A 21,255-nucleotide genomic window follows, 5' to 3' on the forward strand; every position below is an offset into this window, starting at 1 on the left:
TTTTAAGTTTTATATTAGTGGATGCTTGCTTGTATGAACACCCCGAGCGAACTGTTTGTGGTTATATGATGAATACAACCAACAAAATAAAACTAAAATGTCGCGCAATGATTTATGATAAACCTTTGCTGATTATGACGCATACTGCCGTATCCACGACAACGGATGTAAAAAAGAAACAAACATGGCATAAAATTATTCTGCAAAAGGTTTCTTTTTTTTAACCTAAAAATGAATTATAATTATCCAATGACAAACACACGCTCCAAACCAGGACTTGGATTAGTTGACGGTGGAGAATCGTAAGTTATACATTGTGCTTGTGCATGCATGCATTGCTGTAAAACTGATGTTGGAAGAAAAAAAAAATATTTCGAAGAGATCAATTCTGCGCATTCGAGTCAATGTGGATTGTGCATGTCTATTATTAGAAAAATGCTGCTGATGATGATTGTGTTACCCAGGTAGATCATTTGAAAGCACCTTTATCCTCATAGTGATAAAGGACTGGCAAGTGTTTCTCAGAGAGGAATGGATGACACGGGAGAGTCGATGATGATGACTCCTGAGGAAAAGCTTACCCAGTATGATAGCAGGGCCCAAGCCTTTGCAGACACTCAACAGGTAGAACAAGATGTTTTAAGTTGCTTTACATTCTGACACCTGTATGCAATGGGGTGAGGTGGAATTTACTATAACCAGAGGTACCTGCAAAGTTTGAAGGTTGTCTTAACCTTCTGTAGATGTCATAGTCACCCTGTCATGTTCAGGAATTGTATCATTCTCTTATCAAAGGTATAATGCATGTTGTACAGTACCACTCAGCATAAAGACTTTTGTCAATACAGCATCATGTTGGTCATGTATGTCAACAATAATGAAATGTTTGTCCGGACAGTTTGATGCTTGTATCCAGGACCTTGTCCGTTGTGTGGCTCTTACAAGACTGGTATATGGAGATGGGCAATTGAAACTAGCCCAAGCCCATGTCAGACTGGCTAAAGCATACCTACAGTTTAAAGGTGAATTATGTTGTGATTAGCCTTTAGAATGAGGTACCATTTATAAAGAGTTCATAACGGTTAAAATTGTATATATTTATACCTTACCAAATCTTGGAATGACCTATGTGTTGCCCCTGATTCCCACAGGCTGGGCAGTGCAGGCCCAGGAGCACTCAGCCAGAGCCAGTGACCTGCTCCCCTTCTGCACCCCCAACTCCACCAGCCCGGAGGACAGGGTCCACATTCTCTCCTGTCTCCTCAACATATACCTAACACAGGGAGGCGCCACTCTGCTGCTGGCAAAATATCCTTTACCCACATTGTTTCTGTGATAAATTACATTTCATCGGTGAATACAACAAGTGTAGACTTTACCATTAAATGACTACTTATGAGCCCATTCTCAACAATGCAGAGTTAAAAAGTATGAAAAATATTTGCTAAATAATAAAGGAAATAGTAACACAATAAAACACAATAAAATAACAATAACGAGGGTATATACAAGGAGTACCGGTACCTAATCAATGTGCAGGGGTACGGGATTGAGGTAATACAGTATGTACAGTTGAAGTCGGAAGTTTACATACAGTTAGGTTGGAGCCATTAAAACTCGTTTTTCAACCACTCCACAAATGTCTTGTTAACAAACAATAGTTTTGGCAAGTCAGTTAGGACATTACTTTGTGCATGACACAAGTAATTTTTCCAACAATTGTTTACAGACAGATTATTTCACTTATAATTCACTGTATCACAATTCCAATGGGTCATACGTTTACATACACTAAGTTGACTGTGCCTCTAAACAGCATGGAAATTTCCATAAAATGATGTCATGACTTTAGAAGCTTCTGATAGGCTAATTGACATCTTTGAGTCAATTGGAGGTGTACCTGTGGATTTATTTCAAGGCCTACCTTCAAACTCAGTGCCTCTTTGCTTGACATCATGGGAAAATCAAAAGAAATCAGCCAAGACCTCAGAAAATAAATTGTAGGCCTCCACATATCTGGTTCATCCTTGGGAGCAAATTCCAAAGGCCTGAAGGTACCACGTTTATCTGTACAAACAATAGAACGCAAGTATGAACACCATGGGACCACGTAGCCGTCATACCGCACAGGAAGGAGACACGTTCTGTCTCCTAAAGATGAACGTACTTTGGTGCAAAAAGTCCAAATCAGTCCCAGAACAACAGCAAAGGACCTTGTTAAGATGCTGGTGGAAACAGGTACAGAAGTATCTATATTCACAGTGAAACGAGTCCTACATCGACAACCTGAAAGGCCGCTAAGCAAGGAAGATGCCTCTGCTCCAAAACCACCATAAAAAGGCCAGACTACGGTTTGCAACTGCACATGGGGACAAAATTATACTTTTTGGAGAAATGTCCTCGTCTGATCAAACCGTTCTATTTTTGTTTGCCATAATGACCATCGTTATGTTTGGAAGAAAAAGGGGGAGGCTTGCAAGCCGAAGAACACCATACCAACTGTGAAGCACGGGGGTGTCAGCATCATGTTGTGGGGGTGCTTGGCTGCAGGAGGGACTGGTGCACTTCACAAAATATATGGCATCATGAGGCAGGACAATTATGTGGATATATTGAGGCAACATCTCAAGACATCAGTCAGGAAGTTAAAGCTTGTTTGCAAATGGGTCTTCCAAATGGACAATCACCCCAAGCATACTTCCAAAGTTGTGGCAACAACATCAAGGTATTGGAGGGGCCATCACAAACGCCTGACCTCAATCCTATAGAACATTTGTGGGCAGAACTGAAAAATCGTGTGCGAGCAAGGAGGACTACAAACCTGACTCAGTTACACCAGCTCTGTCAGGAGGAATGGGCCAAAATTCACCTAACTTATTGTGGGAAGCTTGTGGAAGGCTACCCAAAACGTTTGACCCAAGTTAAACAATTTAAAGGCAATGCTACCAAATACTAATTGAGTCTATGGTATGTAAACTTCTGACCCACTGGGAATGTGATGAAAGAAATAAAATCTGAAATTAATGATTCTCTGTGCTATTATTCTGACATTTCACATTCTTAAAATAAAGTGGTGATCCTACTGGCCTTAGACAGGGAATTTTACTAGGATTAAATGTCAGGAATTGTGTAACTGATTTTAAATGGTTTTGGCTAAGGTGTATGTAAACTTCCGACTTCAATTGTACATGTGGGTGAGGGTAAAAGTGACTAGGCAATCAGGATATATAATAAACAAAGTAGCAGCAGCGTGTGTGTGTTTTTTGTACGAGTGTCAGTGTAGTGTGTGTGTGTGGGTAGAGCCAGTGCAGAAAAATTAAGATACAATAAAGGGGGTCAATGTAAATTATCCGGGTAGACATTTGATTAATTGTTCAGTTAGCTATCTTATGGCTTGGGGGTAGAAGCTGTTCAGAAGCCTTTTGGTCCCAGACTTGGCACACTGGTACTGCTTGCCGTGTGTTACCGGAGAGAGCAGCCCATGACTTGGGTGGCTGGAGTCTTTGACAATTTTTAGGACCTTCCAATGACACTGCCTGGTCCTGGATGGTAGGGAGTTCAGCCCCAGTGATGTACTGGGCCATACGCACCAACCTCTGTTGCGTCTTGTGGTTGGATGCCGAGCAGTTGCCATACCAAGCTGTAATGCCATCAGTCAAGATGTTCTCAATGGTGCAGCTGTAGAACGTTTTGAACATCTGCCAAATCTTTTCAGCCTACTCAGGGGGCAGAGGTGTTGTAGTGCCCTCTTCACGACTTTGTCAGTGTGTTTGGACCATGATAGGTCTTTAGTGATGTGGACACCAAAGAATTTGAAGCTCTCGACCCGCTCCACTACAGCCTTGTCGATGTGAATGGGGGCTTGTTTGGCCCTCCATTTCCAGTAGTCCATGATAAGCTAATTTGTCTTGCCCACGTTGAGGAAGAGGTTGTTGTCCTGGCACCACACTGCCAGGTCTCTGACCTCCTCCATGTAGGCGGTCTCATCGTTGTCGGTGTTCAACTACTGTTGTGTCGTCAGCAAACTTAATGTTGGTGTTGCAGTCGTGCGCTGCCACGTAGTTGTGGTTGGACAGGGGGGGACTGAGGGGTCCCCGTGTTGAGGGTGAGCGTGGCAGATGTGTTGCTACCTACCCTCACTACCTGGAGGCGGCCCATCTGGAAGTCCAGGATCCAGTTGCAGAGGGAGGTGTTCAGTCCCAGGGTCCTTAGCTTAGTAATGAAGTTGGAGAGCACTATGGTGGTGAATGCTGAGCTGTAGTCGATGACCAGCATTCTCACTTAGTTGTTCCTTTTGTCCAGGTGGGAAAGGGCAGTGGTGGCGTCATCTGCGGATCTGTTGGGGCGGTATGCGAGTTGAAGTGGGTCCAGAGTATCTGTGATGATGGTGTTGATGTGAGCCATAACCATTCTTTCAAAGCATTTCATGGCTACAGATGTGAGTGCTATGGGGCGGTAGTCATTCTTGGGTGGTGTGGTTGAAACATGTACAGTTCTGGCCAAAAGTTTTGTTACTATGTAATACTAAAGTGTAATTATAAGCATTTCATACGTGTCAAAGGCTTTTATTGACAATTACATGAAGTTGATGCGAAGAGTCAATATTTGCATTGTTGACCCTTCTTTTTCAAGACCTCTGCAATCCGCCCTGACATGCTGTCAATGAACTTCTGGGCCACATTCTCACTGATGGCAGCCCATTCTTGCATAATCAATGCTTGGAGTTTGTCAGAATTTGTGGGGTTTTGTTTGTCTACCCGCCTCTTGAGGATTGACCACAAATTCTCAATGGGATTAAGGTCTGGGGATTTTGGACCCAAAATATAAATGTTTTGTTCCCCGAGCCACTTAGTTATCACTTTTGCCTTATGGCAAGGTGCTCCATCATGCTGGAAAAGGCATTGTTCGTCACCAAACTGTTCCTGGATGGTTGGGAGAAGTTGCTCTCGGAGGATGTGTTGGTACCATTCTTTATTCATGGCTGTGTTCTTAGGCAAAATTGTAAGTGAGCCCACTCCCTCGGCTGAGGAGCAACCCCACACATGAATGGTCTCAGAATGCTTTACTGTTGGCATGACACAGGACTGATGGTAGTGCTCACCTTGTCTTCTCTGAACAAGCTTTTTTCCGGGTGCCTCAAACAATCGGAAAGGGGATTCATCAGAGAAAATTACTTTTCCCCAGTCCTCAGCAGTCCAATCCCTGTACCTTTTGCAGAATATCAGTCTGTCCCTGATGTTTTTCCTGGAGAGAAGGGGCTTCTTTGCTTCCCTTCTTGACACCAGGCCATCCTACAAAAGTCTTCACCTCACTGTGCGTGCAGATGCACTCACACCTGCCTGCTGCCATTCTTGAACAAGCTCTGTACTGGTGGTGCCCCAATCCCACAGCTGAATCAACTTTAGGAGATGGTCCTGGCGCTTGCTGGACTTTCTTGGGCACCCTGAAGCCTTCTTCACACTAATTGAACCGCTCCCCTCTCTCTCTTCAGTTCATTTGCATGGCAAAGAGGGACTTTGCAATTCATCTGATCATTCTTCATAACATTCTGGAGTATATGCAAATTGCCATCATACAAACTGAGGCAGCAGACTTTGTGAAAATTAATATTTGTGTCATTCTCAAAACTTTTGGCCATGACTGTAGGTATTACAGACTAGGTCAGGAAAGGTTACATTTTTTATTAAAGACACATGCCAGCTGGTCAGTTCATGCTCTGAGCACGCATCCTGGTAATCTGTCTGGAAAAAGCTCTGGCTCAAGGAAATTGGCCTGAGCGTTAGGAGAATCATTAAGAGAATGATTAGATATTTGTAATGGAAGTCCCAAAAACATTAGGAGAATGATTGTCTAAATGTGAATTCAAACAATTGCATGGTTAAATGTCCAAGGGTAAATTAATGTAGTACTGCTTTAATGTTGATTATGCAATACTCTTTAACCATCCTAACTCTCGAGGAAGCAGAGTATAATCATCGAAAAGCAGAGAGGATTGTGGTCGAACTTCATCAGCTAGGAGGCATGAGCAAGGAGGAGAAAATGGAGACTGAGTTTCAAATATCCACGTCTCTGTCCAGGTATTATAGAGAGAACTAAACTGATCTGCAGAAATATTTTGCGTCAAATCACTTTCAAAATAAACTTATTTGGAGCATTGTGTCTATCTGACCAATGTGGCCTTTACTACAATGTCCGTTGTGACAGCAGAGAGCGCTTTGATATTCACAGGATTCCTCTTTAGGTATCATACGCTATGCTACTCTATTTATTTCCACAGACTCCTCCTTCAGTATCATATTCAGGTTGAAGTCTGAATGCCTTCGCACTTCTCCAACAAAAACAAGTTAATGTTCATGTGAAGTGTCATTGTAGATTCAGATAAGACTGTTGTATCAAATACACCGATATGTTCAGATGTCAACATACAGCCTGTTACCTTGAAGGCACAATAACAGCCTGTTATTAATAGTGTTTATCTGAGTATATCCACTGAGAAAGACATTAGGTTTTGGCCACAAGATGGAGACAATGTCTAACATGTCCACTGAGCAAATCCATCTATTGAGATACATTTTAATGGTTCATTTCACTCAAACAATGTGGTCTTTTCTGCTCTAGTTTAGACTAGTAGTGACATGGAAAGTCTTTGAATTATCTTAACCTGGTCCTCACAGTAGAAGTGCCTAAAGTACCCTCAAAGTTGTTGTTTTTTCCATGTAAACATCAAGCTGTTCTCCCAGGCCTGTTGTCAAGCCCATGGGGTGTGAGCATGCGCAGCTGCAGACCAGTGACTGGGGTGACTGTGACTGGGGTTATTGCACTTCCCACTTGCTCAGTGTCTGCTGGATCAGTGGAGCAGGGGCAGGGAGGATAACACATCCCCAGCGCTGCATTCATATTTCATGATTGTCTTCACTGCTCTGCCTGTAATGGCTAATTATTGTGTACTGAAGAGGCTTTTTGCACTAAACGGCATTGATCATTTTGTTCAGTTGTAGGGTAACACTGTTTTTGCTAAAGTATATTGATGCCTTCCCACCCTTCCACACTTAAGTTGTATTAACTTCACTGTTATGGATTTGTCAAAACATAATTTGAGTAATTCATGAATACACCAATATTTGCTGTACAAGTCAATATTGATTACAAGACATGGCTGAGGCAAATGTGGTACCAATATACCCAGATACTCAGTGTGGAATATTAGTAGCATTAGAGTTGTTTCAACTTGAAGGGAGCTGAGGTAAAAAAAAAGTATTGGGGAGTGAGGTCATCCTTTTAAGTTATGACTGACTGTTTGTTTACGCAATTTGTGAAATTGGAAAAATGTGCGGACTCTCGCTGGTGTGTAAGCTTGCTAAAGCTCTTTTGTTGGAGGATGACTGAACTTGGCTGGCTTCTGTAAGCACCATAGTCAACAGGACTGTAATGTTGTGACCAGTGTGAATGTCCCCACAAAAGCCTGGAACAATACAACAAGCTTTCACACAGTTTCAGGTCTAGTTGGAGATTTTCCATTTATCTCATTGTAGAGGTACAGTATATGCAAGGTGCCAGTGTAATGAGCACAATATGAAATACTGATCACAGTATTATAGTTTACTTTGCCACCTGTACTAAGTTATTGTTTAAAGGTTTTGAAAACAATTCTAATAAATGTAACAGTTGGACAGTGAATGAAGATACTCATATAAATGAACATAAAGGGGTGGAACAGGGCTGCAACCACCAAAGACCTGCTCTGTCTACCCTACCTGCTCTGTCTACCCTACCTGCTCTGTCTACTCTCCCTGCTCTGTCTACCCTCCCTGCTCTGTCTACCCTCCCTGCTCTGTCTACCCTACCTGCGCTGTCTACCCTACCTGCTCTGTCTACCCTACCTGCATTCTCCTTGCATTCTCCTGCTCTGTCTACCCTACCTGCATTGTCCTGCTCTGTCTACCCTACCTGCATTCTCCTGCACAGTTTACCCTACCTGCATTCTCCAGCACTGTCTACCCTACCTGCATTCTCCTGCACTGTCTACCCTACCTGCATTCTCCTGCTCTGTCTACCCTACCTGCATTCTCCTGCACTGTCTACCCTACCTGCATTCTCCTGCTCTGTCTACCCTACCTGCATTATCCTTGCATTCCCCTGCTCTGTCTACCCATTTACATTTACATTTAAGTCATTTAGCAGACGCTCTTATCCAGAGCGACTTACCCTACCTGCATTCTCCTGCACTGTCTACCCTACCTGCATTATCCTTGCATTCTCCTGCTCTGTCTACCCTACCTGCATTCTCCTGCTCTGTCTACCCTACCTGCATTCTCCTTGCATTCTCCTGCTCTGTCTACCCTACCTGCATGCTCCTTGCATTCTCCAACTCTGTCTACCCTACCTGCATTCCCCTGCTCTGTCTACCCTACCTGCATTCTCCTTGCATTCTCCTGCTCTGTCTACCCTACCTGCATTCTCCTTGCATTCTCCTGCTCTGTCTACCCTACCTGCATGCTCCTTGCATTCTCCTGCTCTGTCTACCCTACCTGCATTCTCCTTGCATTCTCCTGCTCTGTCTACCCTACCTGCATTCTCCTGCACTGTCTAGACTGCCTCATTATTAACTGTTGTTGTCACGCTCTCTTGCAAAATTCAACAAGTGTGTTAATAGCAGGATACCTTCAGATTACAAATCAACACGTTTGGCTCTAGATTACACCTATCTAAACATACTTTACATTGTTTACGAGATCAGACATATCACTTTAACCAGTGTTAATTTTCAAAAGTTGCTTTCGTATCAGCACATCTAATTTGTATTAAATTATAACTTTTTTAAATTCCACAAATTAACAACCATCAAGTGTCGACAGGGTGTTTAAATCCCTGATGAAGCTAGCGTTCTAATAGATTCAACAGTACGACTGTGTGTGTTTAAATCCCTGACGAAGCTAGCGTTCTAATAGATTCAACAGTACGACTGGGTGTGTTTAAATCCCTGATGAAGCTAGCGTTCTAATAGATTCAACAGTACGACTGGGTGTGTTTAAATCCCTGATGAAGCTAGCGTTCTAATAGATTCAACAGTACGACTGGGTGTGTTTAAATCCCTGATGAAGCCAGCGTTCTAATAGATTCAACAGTACGACTGGGTGTGTTTAAATCCCTGATGGAGCTAGCGTTCTAATAGATTCAACAGTACGACTGGGTGTGTTTAAATCCCTGATGAAGCTAGCGTTCTAATAGATTCAACAGTACGACTGGGTGTGTTTAAATCCCTGATGAAGCTAGCGTTCTAATAGATTCAACAGTACGACTGGGTGTGTTTAAATCCCTGATGAAGCTAGCGTTCTAATAGATTCAACAGTACGACTGGGTGTGTTTAAATCCCTGATGAAGCTAGCGTTCTAATAGATTCAACAGTACGACTGGGTGTGTTTAAATCCCTGATGAAGCCAGCGTTCTAATAGATTCAACAGTACGACTGGGTGTGTTTAAATCCCTGATGAAGCTAGCGTTCTAATAGATTCAACAGTACGACTGGGTGTGTTTAAATCCCTGATGAAGCCAGCGTTCTAATAGATTCAACAGTACGACTGGGTGTGTTTAAATCCCTGATGAAGCTAGCGTTCTAATAGATTCAACAGTACGACTGGGTGTGTTTAAATCCCTGATGAAGCCAGCGTTCTAATAGATTCAATGGTAAAACAATGTACTTTATTCCATTGAGCTCATTTCAGCCATTACCAGGGTGTGTTTGACAGGTCATTACGCACATTTCCTTGGTCGTAACGTTAACAGAAAAAACGTCTGGCACAAGTAAGAGTATGGAAGAGTCGCAGGAGTAAAATGAAAGCAATCAATCCGGCGATATTTAAGTGACAAGTACATTTTACATAGATGGTTGAAAAGACAAGTCCTGAGTTGGGCTTTGCATGCGAGTTGCTGTTGACATTAGAGGTTCTCAGTTGAGCCGGCTGTTATGGCTCTCATCCCCCACTGACTTGCATTCCTATGGCAACATGTCATATTCTGGTCTCAAATCTAGGTGTTGTCACAGTGGATTTACTTGATGCTGCCTGAGGCACAGGAAAGGAAATGATAATGAAGGATTGTGTTTTGTTCCAACAGGGCACCCAAAGCCCAACAAAACAACACAGTTTAACATTCATTTTGCTGTATATTTCCACCTCCAATAGTTCCTTTCCTGGCTTTGTGAACACTATAATTTTCCCTGTATAAGGAGCAAACCTTCGAGGGCCCCTACGTGCGTCAGTATTGGTCTGGTAAGCATTACTAAACAGAGGGCCGTGTGGGCTGCTTGGCAGTTCATGTGAAAATCACTAATTACATTATTGCTCTGCTCTGTGGACAGTGAATTAGATGTCAGCTGCAGATGACATACTGCCTCCTGTGCCAGGAACAGGAAGCTTGGGAGGGTGGCATCAGCTGGTGAATGAGGGGATGCAGTGTCATTGTCCACAGGTCTGTCTGTGGACAAGAAGGCAGTACGCTGGCCTGGGCAATGGGCACACAGAGTTTCTGCTAATGCAGCCAGCCATCCCAGCTGCCCTAAAAGGCTGTGCTGTTCTCCGGAATTTCTGATGCCTGAGGGGGGAAGCCATCCCATTCCCATGCAGGCCAGCTCCCATCAAGGCTTGCTTTGATAATCAGGGATTGATGGGAAATCTCAGAGATATTAATTTAGTGCTACCCTCCACAACCAACATTTCACTGCACTAACTATACACACTGATGTTTTGATCTGTAGTCATTTATACTGTACTATTATTTATGGGGTAAATAATAGAAAATGACTGTCAGCATAAAATCACCTGCTTTACCGTTACTGTCCATGTAGAGGGATTCATTAATGATGGGGTGTTTTCCTGCTGCAGTAGTAGTCCTGTACTGTGGTATTGATGCAAACAGTATTCCCTGAGGAAGGCCACCTACGAACAGCAGAGCTGAATTGAATTTAGACTCCATTAGTGTCTGAATCAAATCAAAGTTTATTTGTCACGTGTGCCGACATGCTTACTTACAGGGCCTAACCAACAGTGCAATTCTTAAGTATTAGGTATTAGAATCCTGTGGGATGTTGAGGCTATTAGCAGGCTAGATGGATTGATGTCTGACTAGTGTCCTTGCTGAGGATGATGCAAGTCTCTGCTGTGCTGCAGCCCCCTGCTAGCATCCCATCACCCACCCCCCTATGTGGTGACTGAGGGTGTTAGACCACAGACTGAAGGCCTATTTTCCAGAGATCCAGAGCTGGTGTTGTCCTCGGAGTGGCACATTATTAACTGCCTACGTGCTGCCTCATATCAAGAGGCTCCCACGCTGAGGTCTGTCCAACGCTGGTCAGACCAAGCTGACTCTACACTCCAAGACTGCTTCCATCACGTGGACTGGGACATGTTTCGTATTGCGTCAGATGGGAATATTGACGAATACGCTGATTCGGTGTGCGAGTTCATTAGAACGTGCGTCGAAGATGTCGTTCCCATAGCAACGATAAAAACATTCCCTAACCAGAAACCGTGGATTGATGGCAGCATTCGCGTGAAACTGAAAGCGCGAACCACTGCTTTTAATCAGGGCAAGGTGTCTGGCAACATGACTGAATACAAACAGTGCAGCTATTCCCTCCGTAAGGCTATCAAACAAGCTAAGCGTCAGTACAGAGACAAAGTGGAATCTCAATTCAATGGCTCAGACACAAGAGGCATGTGGCAGGGTCTACAGTCAATCACGGACTACAAGATGAAATCCAGCCCAGTCACGGACCAGGATGTCTTGCTCCCAGGCAGACTAAATAACCTTTTTGCCCGCTTTGAGGACAATACAGTGCCACTGACACGGCCTGCAACGGAAACATGCGGTCTCTCCTTCACTGCAGCCGAGGTGAGTAAGACATTTAAACGTGTTAACCCTCGCAAGGCTGCAGGCCCAGACGGCATCCCCAGCCGCGCCCTCAGAGCATGCGCAGACCAGCTGGCCGGTGTGTTTACGGACATATTCAATCAATCCCTATACCAGTCTGCTGTTCCCACATGCTTCAAGAGGGCCACCATTGTTCCTGTTCCCAAGAAAGCTAAGGTAACTGAGCTAAACGACTACCGCCCCGTAGCACTCACTTCCGTCATCATGAAGTGCTTTGAGAGACTAGTCAAGGACCATATCACCTCCACCCTACCTGACACCCTAGACCCACTCCAATTTGCTTACCGCCCAAATAGGTCCACAGACGATGCAATCTCAACCATACTGCACACTGCCCTAACCCACCTGGACAAGAGGAATACCTATGTGAGAATGCTGTTCATCGACTACAGCTCGGCATTCAACACCATAGTACCCTCCAAGCTCGTCATCAAGCTCGAGACCCTGGGTCTCGACCCCGCCCTGTGCAACTGGGTACTGGACTTCCTGACGGGCCGCCCCCAGGTGGTGAGGGTAGGCAACAACATCTCCTCCCCGCTGATCCTCAACACGGGGCCCCACAAGGGTGCGTTCTGAGCCCTCTCCTGTACTCCCTGTTCACCCACGACTGCGTGGCCACGCACGCCTCCAACTCAATCATCAAGTTTGCGGACGACACAACAGTGGTAGGCTTGATTACCAACAACGACGAGACGGCCTACAGGGAGGAGGTGAGGGCCCTCGGAGTGTGGTGTCAGGAAAATAACCTCACACTCAACGTCAACAAAACTAAGGAGATGATTGTGGACTTCAGGAAACAGCAGAGGGAACACCCCCTATCCACATCGATGGAACAGTAGTGGAGAGGGTAGCTAGTTTTAAGTTCCTCGGCATACACATCACAGACAAACTGAATTGGTCCACTCACACTGACAGCGTCGTGAAGAAGGCGCAGCAGCGCCTATTCAACCTCAGGAGGCTGAAGAAATTCGGCTTGTCACCAAAAGCACTCACAAACTTCTACAGATGCACAATCGAGAGCATCCTGGCGGGCTGTATCACCGCCTGGTACGGCAACTGCTCCGCCCTCAACCGTAAGGCTCTCCAGAGGGTAGTGAGGACTGCACAACGCATCACCGGGGCAAACTACCTGCCCTCCAGGACACCTACACCACCCGTTGTTACAGGAAGGCCATAAAGATCATCAAGGACATCAACCACCCGAACCACTGCCTGTTCACCCCGCTATCATCCAGAAGGCGAGGTCAGTACAGGTGCATCAAAGCTGGGACCGAGAGACTGAAAAACAGCTTCTATCTCAAGGCCATCAGACTGTTAAACAGCCACCACTAACACTGAGTGGCTGCTGCCAACACACTGTCATTGACACTGACCCAACTCCAGCCATTTTAATAATGGGAAATGATGTAAATATATCACTAGCCACTTTAAACAATGCTACCTTATATAATGTTACTTACCCTACATTATTCATCTCATATGCATATGTATATACTGTACTCTACATCATCGACTGCATCCTTATGTAACACATGTATCATTAGCCACTTTAACTATGCCACTTTGTTTACTTTGTCTACACACTCATCTCATATGTATATACTGTACTCGATACCATCTACTGTATGCTGCTCTGTACCATCACTCATTCATATATCCTTATGTACATGTTCCTTATCCCCTTACACTGTGTATAAGACAGTAGTTTTGGAATTGTTAGTTAGATTACTTGTCGGTTATCACTGCATTGTCGGAACTAGAAGCACAAGCATTTCGCTACACTCGCATTAACATCTGCTAACCATGTGTATGTGACAAATAAAATTTGATTTGATTTGATTTATCAACAGCAAATATACATGTTTTTACAACAGTGTCTTACAACAGGGGTGATTTGACCATTTTAGTGCAGTTTTTGTTTTCGTCTCATCAGATATCTGTTCACAACCTATTTAAGGAACTGTCTGCATTCTTTACTGGTGCAGAGGATCTCCACTGTGTTGTGACTACCAGGACAAACCTAATTTAGACATCCTGGTGTGGAGCTCTTGTGTGGTTGCTCAGCGAGGTGCTGGACTTGTTAGGCAGTGTCAGTAAGTCTTTATTTATAATGTGGCTCTGAGAGCAACACACTCCTCAGTCTTCCCAGAGGAGAGACCATTAGAGACCATCTGAAAGGACACAGCCAGAGACGGAGTAAACAGTTCTTTGTGTAGGAATCTCCTATTATAGTCTGCACTCACTGCACCTGACATCAGAGGCAGCAGTCCGCTAGACCCAGCCAGGCCTAGTTCGACGTTCCTCCTCAGGCCCCACTCTTGGCACAGTTCTGACCAACACTCTGGGCCAAGATTTCAACACTGCAACATGCCTACAGAAAGAGCCCGGCCACTAATGCTTTTCTTTACTCTCCCTCCCTCCCTCTTTCTCTCTCTCTCTCTCTCTCTCTCTCTCTGCCCTATCCATCTCTCCTGCAGGGTGTACCAGCGGCAAGGCAGGTCAGAGGAGGCCCTGGGTCAGTGTGAGAGTAGTTTGCAGCTGCTGGAGGGCTGGGAAAGGCCAGGTCAGGCCTGCTCCGTCTATAAGGACATGGCTGCCATTGAACAGGCCCAGGGCCGCCTCGACAGAGCTTTAGAGCACCTCTCTAAGGTAAGGGACATATTAGACCTGAATACAGGCACAAAACAGCAACACATAACAGTGAAGGTAATACAACTTCAGTGTGGAAGGGTGGGAAGGCATCAATATACTTTAGCAAAAACAGTGTTACTATATTAACATTACACGCAACTATATGAATGACCTAACATTAGACACATACTGACTATATTACTCAAGATGAGCTGAGGGCTGTTAGAATGCCTCTGAGACCTGTTGTTTGGTAATGTTCTCCTCAGTCCTTAGTGTGATATGTGATCTGTCATATTTCGTTTGGGTTTCTGCTAGGCTCATGCCATAGCTCTGAGTCAGAGCCCTGGGGGTCTGGATGGGGCTCACATCGCTCACAGCCTGGCCTTGGCCTACTCTACTGTAGCAGAGCCCCACCACAATGGTGAGTCTATTCATACAACACAGGACTGCTGCAGTGCACTATGGGGGAACTCTGCTATATAGGGGGTTGTTGTTGGGGACATGAATCCTTTTCTGCCTGTCTTATGTCAAGCTCTTTGAGTCCATAAATTTGAAGGCAGGCTGATTATAGTTTTGCATAAATAGCATGTTGTGTGAGTTCACCCCCATATCAATGTTCACCCCCATCTGACCTGTATGTATGGAACTTCACGGTATAGTTACATTACATGAACAACAATATATGAGCAACCACTGCCAGGAATGATGAGCTGTGGAGGAATGGACAAACTACGTAAAAAGCAATGCAGGCAGCACCAATAAGCAAATAAATAACATACTGTAATATGTTGAAGATCATAAGTGATTACGTGATCTTCCATCTGCGACTAGACTCAGCAGCACACTACTATGAGGAGAGTCTGAGTACATACAGGAGCTCCCTCGGCCCACAGGCTACTGTCACTCTCAACCTTCAGGATGACTACTGTCGCTTCCTCCTCCTCACTGGGCAGCAAGAGGTCAGTCCTGCATACACACACATACTCACACACACTCCAATAGACCACCAACACCAGTGGTCTAATTGCACTAACAGCATGCCTTCCAGGTGTTTACAGCATCACAGACATCTCTGTTCTGTCGCTCTGAGAGGTTTGACATTCTCAAGGGGACTTCCCTCTCTCACATGGCATTGTGGGAATCCACCTTGCAGTCAGTCATGTCATGTTTACAGGGATAGTTTAATCTGCTACTCAGGATCAGGCTAGCTGAGGGTAACAGAGGGTGACAGGTGTTTTTGAGACAGGAGAGTCTGTGAAATGAATAGCCACCATAGTGAGCTTCAATTGCCTGAAGCTCCGTAAGACTGGCCATACGGAATCAGTGGAGGGGAAGACACAAATAAAATGCACTAAGCAGTCACTAAGTAGTCATTAACCAATGGTGTTGTGTATGTACTATGTCAGAGGTGTGTAGAGATCCAGAGGGAGTCCCTGGCCTTGAAGAGAGAGACGTTTGGTGACCTGAGTCCTGAGGTGGCTGACACTCTGCAGCTGATTGGAGGGGTGCAGATGACCCAGGGCCAGGTGAAGCATGCCCATAGGACCATGAGCAAGGTAAACACTGGCATTATACCCATCATTCCCTTTTGTTGCCCAAGACTGATTTTAAAGACTCGATGCAGTAAAAAATGTGTATATTTGTATATATTTCCACATCATGAGGTTGGAATAATACTGTGACATTTTGAAAATTATGAATATACTTTTTTAGTGTAAGAGTTGTTTGAAATTGGGGTGGAGTTTTGGCCTGCCTGGTGACATCACCTGGTTGTAAATGAGTTAATAGACCAATAAGAAAGAGAGTTCCAAACCTCTGCCAATAACAACTAGTTTTCAGTTTTTCCCTCCCCACTCAGACCCCACCCAGACAGTCCAAGCAAAATTGTTGCTTGAGAAATTGCTCTTTGTTAAGAAGCTTCTTTTTGACAATTTTTATTGAAAACAATAGTAAGGTACTTAATTGTTAAACAGAAATTATTTGATATTGAGATAAAAACGGCTGCATTGAACATTTTAAGGCAGCTTGAGGATCACTGGGCAATATTATGTTAAATCCAGTCAAATTATATGGCAAAATGTAGATTTCCACCCTGAGTAGACATACTCAAAAGTAATTATTTTTCATGCATTGGCCATAAACAATAGCTAGTAATGCTGCAGGTAGCCTGGCGGTTAGGAGAGCTGGGCCAGTAACCGAAAGGTTGCTGGATTGAATCCCTGAACTGACTAGGTAAAAATCTGTCGTTCTGCCCCTGACCAAGGCAGTTAGCCCACTGTTCCCCGGGAGCCGACGACGTGAATGTCAATTAAGGCAGCCCCCCTCTCTGATTCAGAGAGGTTGGGTTAAATGCAGAAGAAACATTTCAGTTGAAAGCATTCAGATGTACAACGGACCTTTCCTTTCTAGAAAGATCGGAAATCCCTTTTCTGGAGAAAAACTCATTGTTATGCATTGCTGAGTTGTACTCCCATTTTGAGGACACAATCTCAAGTACATAGTACACTATATATATACTTTTTTCCCCTTCCTATTATACAAGTGGGGCAATAGGGCTTGAAATGTCACATATGCTTTCTAAATAAAGTAACAATAAAATTAGAAACAACTTACTATAAGATTTCACCTTATAACTGTAAAATAAATATGATCATATTTAGTGACAGTACAAATATGGCACCATTTCATATAACTGACAACAGAGCATTTTCTGCCAAGCCTCCTCTGAGCGATGAAGAAACACCATTTTAATTGCTGCAGACTCGTTACAACTTTAGCTTTGTACCAAGTGATTTCGTGTGACCAAGAGAAAGTGGTCGTGTTTCAATTCTATGAAATCATTGAATATTTTTTCCTGTTGAGATCTCTAAATCTATGAGAATATCACATCGAGATGAAACTACAACTGTTGGATTTGCTCGACTGTCCCCTTTATTATGCCCTCTCCCGGGCTGGGCTCCATCACTCAGACGGAGAGCAAATCAATTATTTGTCTGGATAAGCCAGAAAATGGCACTCCCTATGCAAATGTGGGGTGTGAAACCTGACACTTCATGGCAGCTCCACTGACAGAGTGGTAGTGGAGAGCAGGCAGATGAGGCTTTCTGGCTTTATAAGGCACTGGACCCTACGACATTCACAGGGAGCTTTGTACAACAAAATGTCAGTTGGAACCATTCCAGAACCGCTCAAAGTCCTCCATATAGGGGACTTAACATCTATTAGAAAAAGCACAGTTATATTTCATTACCATGTCTTCCCTACTACTGCTCAGTTTGATAAAACATGGCTTAAAGACTGAAGGTAAGTGCCAAAATAAAGGAAACACCAACATAAAGTGTCTTAATAAGAAATTGGGTCACTACGAGCCAGAACAGCTTCAATGCTCCTTGTCATAGATTCTACAAGTGTCTGGAACTCTATTGGAGGGATGCGACCCCATTCTTCAACAAGAAAATCTTGTTGTAATTTTGTGTTTTGTTGGTGGGGATGAAAAACACTGTCTCAGGCGCCGTTCCAGAATCTCCCTTTAGTATTCAGTTGCGTTGAGATCTGGTGACTGAGATGGCCATGGCATATGGTTCACATCGTTTTCATGTTCATCAAACCATTCAGTGACCACTGGTGCCCTGTGAATGGGGGCATTGCCATCCTACATGGGCATAGCCATGGTAGACAAAATAATGGGCAACTGGGCCTGCCCAGCATTTTTATACATGATCCTAAGCATGATGGGATGTGAATTGCTCAGGAACCACATCTGTGTGGAAGCGCCTGCTTTCAAAATACTTTGTATCCCTCATTTACTCGAGTGTTTCCTTTATTTTAGCAGTTACCTGTATGTTTTAAGCGTAGGGAAATATGAGTATGTTGTGTTTACGTGGAGTTACTGCTCTCTCTCTCACCCACATACACTCAGGTACAGAGTATTGCCCTTTCTTATTGCCAAGCTATTTGAGAGGGCTCTGCTAAAGTCTAGTAGTCACAGGGCAACCTAACATTAATACACCACTGAGAGTATGTTTATGAAGGTCTCTCATATATATATATATATATATATATATATATAGGTGAATGCACCAATTTGTAAGTCGCTCTGGATAAGAGCGTCTGCTAAATGACTTATGTAATGTAACATATACACACACACACACATACACACACACACACACACACACACACACACACACACACACACACACACACACACACACACACACACACACACACACACACACACACACACACACACACAGAGAGAGAGACCCTGTCATTGTGAGAGCAGCTATTTCTGCCATGGTTTCTCAGGCTCAGTGCCTTGAGAATAACATGCTAATCTAGGCTCTGTGCAGTGTGCTCAGCCAGCCACTCTCTGGTGTAAAAGTCACACAGAATTAAATTGTCCTGCTTTCTCTTTTTGAACACAGCCAGATAGGTCTGGGGAGTGTGGACGGAAAGGGGAACTTTGCTCACCACTGTCAAATTAAAGGGGCCACTGACTCCAATTAGACTGTCAGGCCATTACGTCCTTCTAAATCTAAAATTCCTGAATCTGTCCCTGTATACAGATGGAATATGAAACTTATATGATGACTACCACTCAGAAAACAGGTAACAAAAAGTTGCCTTACAAGTTCCTTGTCAACACCACAGCATACCACCCTGCATACCACTGCTGGCTTGCTTCTGAAGCTAAGCGGTGTTGGTCCTGATCAGTTCCTGGATGGGAGACCAGATGCTGCTGGAAGTGGTGTTGGAGGGCCAGTAGGAGGCACTCTTTCCTCTGGTCTAAAAAAATATCCCAATGGCCCAGGGCAATGATTGGGGACACTGCCCTGTGTAGGGTGCCATCTTTCGGATGGGATGTTAAACGGGTGTCCTGACTCTCTGAGGTCATTAAAGATCCCATGGCACTTATCGTAAGAGTAGGGGTATTAACCCCGGTGTCCTGGCTAAAGTCCCAATCTGGCCCTCAAACCATCACGGTCACCTAATAATCCCCAGTTTACAATTGGCTCATTCATCCCCCTCCTCTCCCCTGTAACTATTCCCCAGGTCGTTGCTGCAAATGAGAATGTGTTCTCAGTCAACTTACCTGGTAAAATAACGGATAAATAATAATTTATTTTTTAAACTGTGTTTGTGCCAATTATGTTTGATTTATAAAAGACACAGTTAATGCTTATAACAAATACCTGTCATCAATAGCTATATACTAAGTATGACACACATATACATTGACACACTTTCTCCGTCCTTGCCTTCTGAGCTCGTTCTCTCCATCCCCAGAAACACATTAAAATAGTCCAGTTCAGGGAGATTTCAGAGTACTAGTAATAACAAGCCTGTAAGTTAAGGAGCCTTGTTGCTATGTTGCTTTGTTATTGTATCTAAGTGCAAAGTGGGTCCAAGTATCCCAGAGTGAATCAGAGCTCCCACACTCTGCTTCTTATCCGGACGGGATGGGTAACCTTTCTGAAGTACCCCTGACAGATAACGTGCAGTGTTATCATGTTCTTTCCCCCGTTACCATGACAACCACTGCTCTCTGGAGCCATGATGTTAGATTTAGAAATCTGGACAGAATCCAAGAGGATTTCTCAAAGGAAAAAATACATGAAACTTGACAGTGAGAGAGTTGCACTTATCCTAAACTTTTTCCTCTTTGGGGACTATAAAGGAAGCCTGACTCTGACATGACACTCAGAGTTTATGAAAGGGGAAAACAATGGCTCACACAAACATTTGTAGTTTTTCTCCATCTTCCTGTTGCAATAGAAGTCCTTCCATTACATAGTGCAGCAGGGAGAACTGACGAAAACATCCAAGGCCAGATGGCTATCTGCCAAAGTTTCCCCGAGCTCTCTACTCTGCCGTTTCCATCGCCAGGCAGGAAACATTGAGCACTCACTTCCCTTGGTTCCACAAAGTTCTGTTGACATCCTGTGATTTATGTTGATTGTGGAAATGTTTGATAATCTTTCTCATTGTTGTTATCACACACACACGTGTGTGTGATAACAACATTACTGTTTTCTATGGTTACAGTGCATTCAGCAAATCTGCTCTGACATAGATAAACAAAGTGGTTGTTCCCCACTCATTTCCATTGATTAAAGAAAGTCATTCTTGATCATCACTGCTACTAGAGTTGACCTTATAAACCTATTAAACCAGATCAGATGCCAGGTTTGTTATTGTTTGGTCATAGAAATACCCTGAGATGTGCTGGTCAGTGTCTACTCCCCGGGGTGAGTCAGATAGACTGGTGTTATCTGAACCCTGGTTACTAGAGGGGTTATTTCTGGATGGGAAGAGCTCTCTATAGAATTGGACAGGAAGTGTTTTGATACCCCTCAGCTGTCTAAGTGTAGCTCTACCTTTTCATATTGTTTGTAGACAAAAACAATCCATCAGCCTCCCTACTATTTGTCATACGTTCACACAATTAGCACTGTAGTCACTAAGTGCTTTGAATTTGAATGAACTTTAACCTCAGATTTTGTGCTAAATAATTCAGAAGTATGTCATATCCTTTCCTATTTCAAATCATATCTTACCCCACAGTGAACCTTGTTGTTTCTGTTTCAGTGTCTGGACATTCAGAGTATCCTGTATGGCTCTCAGCATAAGAAGACAAGAGCCACGCAGAAGACAGTGGACATGCTGGCCCAGTAAGTCTGCAACCTCAGTAAT

General features: G+C 43.9%; 1 protein-coding gene across 2 annotated transcripts in view; it reads left to right on the plus strand.

Moving 5' to 3' along the window:
• Window positions 1-21,255, plus strand: part of ttc23 (tetratricopeptide repeat domain 23) — a 21,895-nt gene continuing 640 nt past the window's right edge. The window contains exons 1-10 of one of the 2 annotated variants that reach the window (XM_046351559.1): window positions 1-302; window positions 498-624; window positions 899-1,022; window positions 1,152-1,308; window positions 5,952-6,077; window positions 14,406-14,577; window positions 14,875-14,980; window positions 15,391-15,518; window positions 15,966-16,115; window positions 21,151-21,233. In XM_046351559.1, coding sequence (XP_046207515.1) covers window positions 232-302; window positions 498-624; window positions 899-1,022; window positions 1,152-1,308; window positions 5,952-6,077; window positions 14,406-14,577; window positions 14,875-14,980; window positions 15,391-15,518; window positions 15,966-16,115; window positions 21,151-21,233 — 1,244 coding nt within the window. In that variant the 5' untranslated portion in view covers window positions 1-231. Of the gene's footprint in view, window positions 303-464; window positions 625-898; window positions 1,023-1,151; window positions 1,309-5,951; window positions 6,078-14,405; window positions 14,578-14,874; window positions 14,981-15,390; window positions 15,519-15,965; window positions 16,116-21,150; window positions 21,234-21,255 lie in introns of both variants that reach the window. The other variant, XM_046351560.1, reaches the window with a different exon arrangement.

The sequence above is a fragment of the Oncorhynchus gorbuscha genome, linkage group LG01, assembly GCF_021184085.1.
Source record: "Oncorhynchus gorbuscha isolate QuinsamMale2020 ecotype Even-year linkage group LG01, OgorEven_v1.0, whole genome shotgun sequence".
In the NCBI taxonomy this organism is placed as follows: domain Eukaryota; kingdom Metazoa; phylum Chordata; class Actinopteri; order Salmoniformes; family Salmonidae; genus Oncorhynchus; species Oncorhynchus gorbuscha.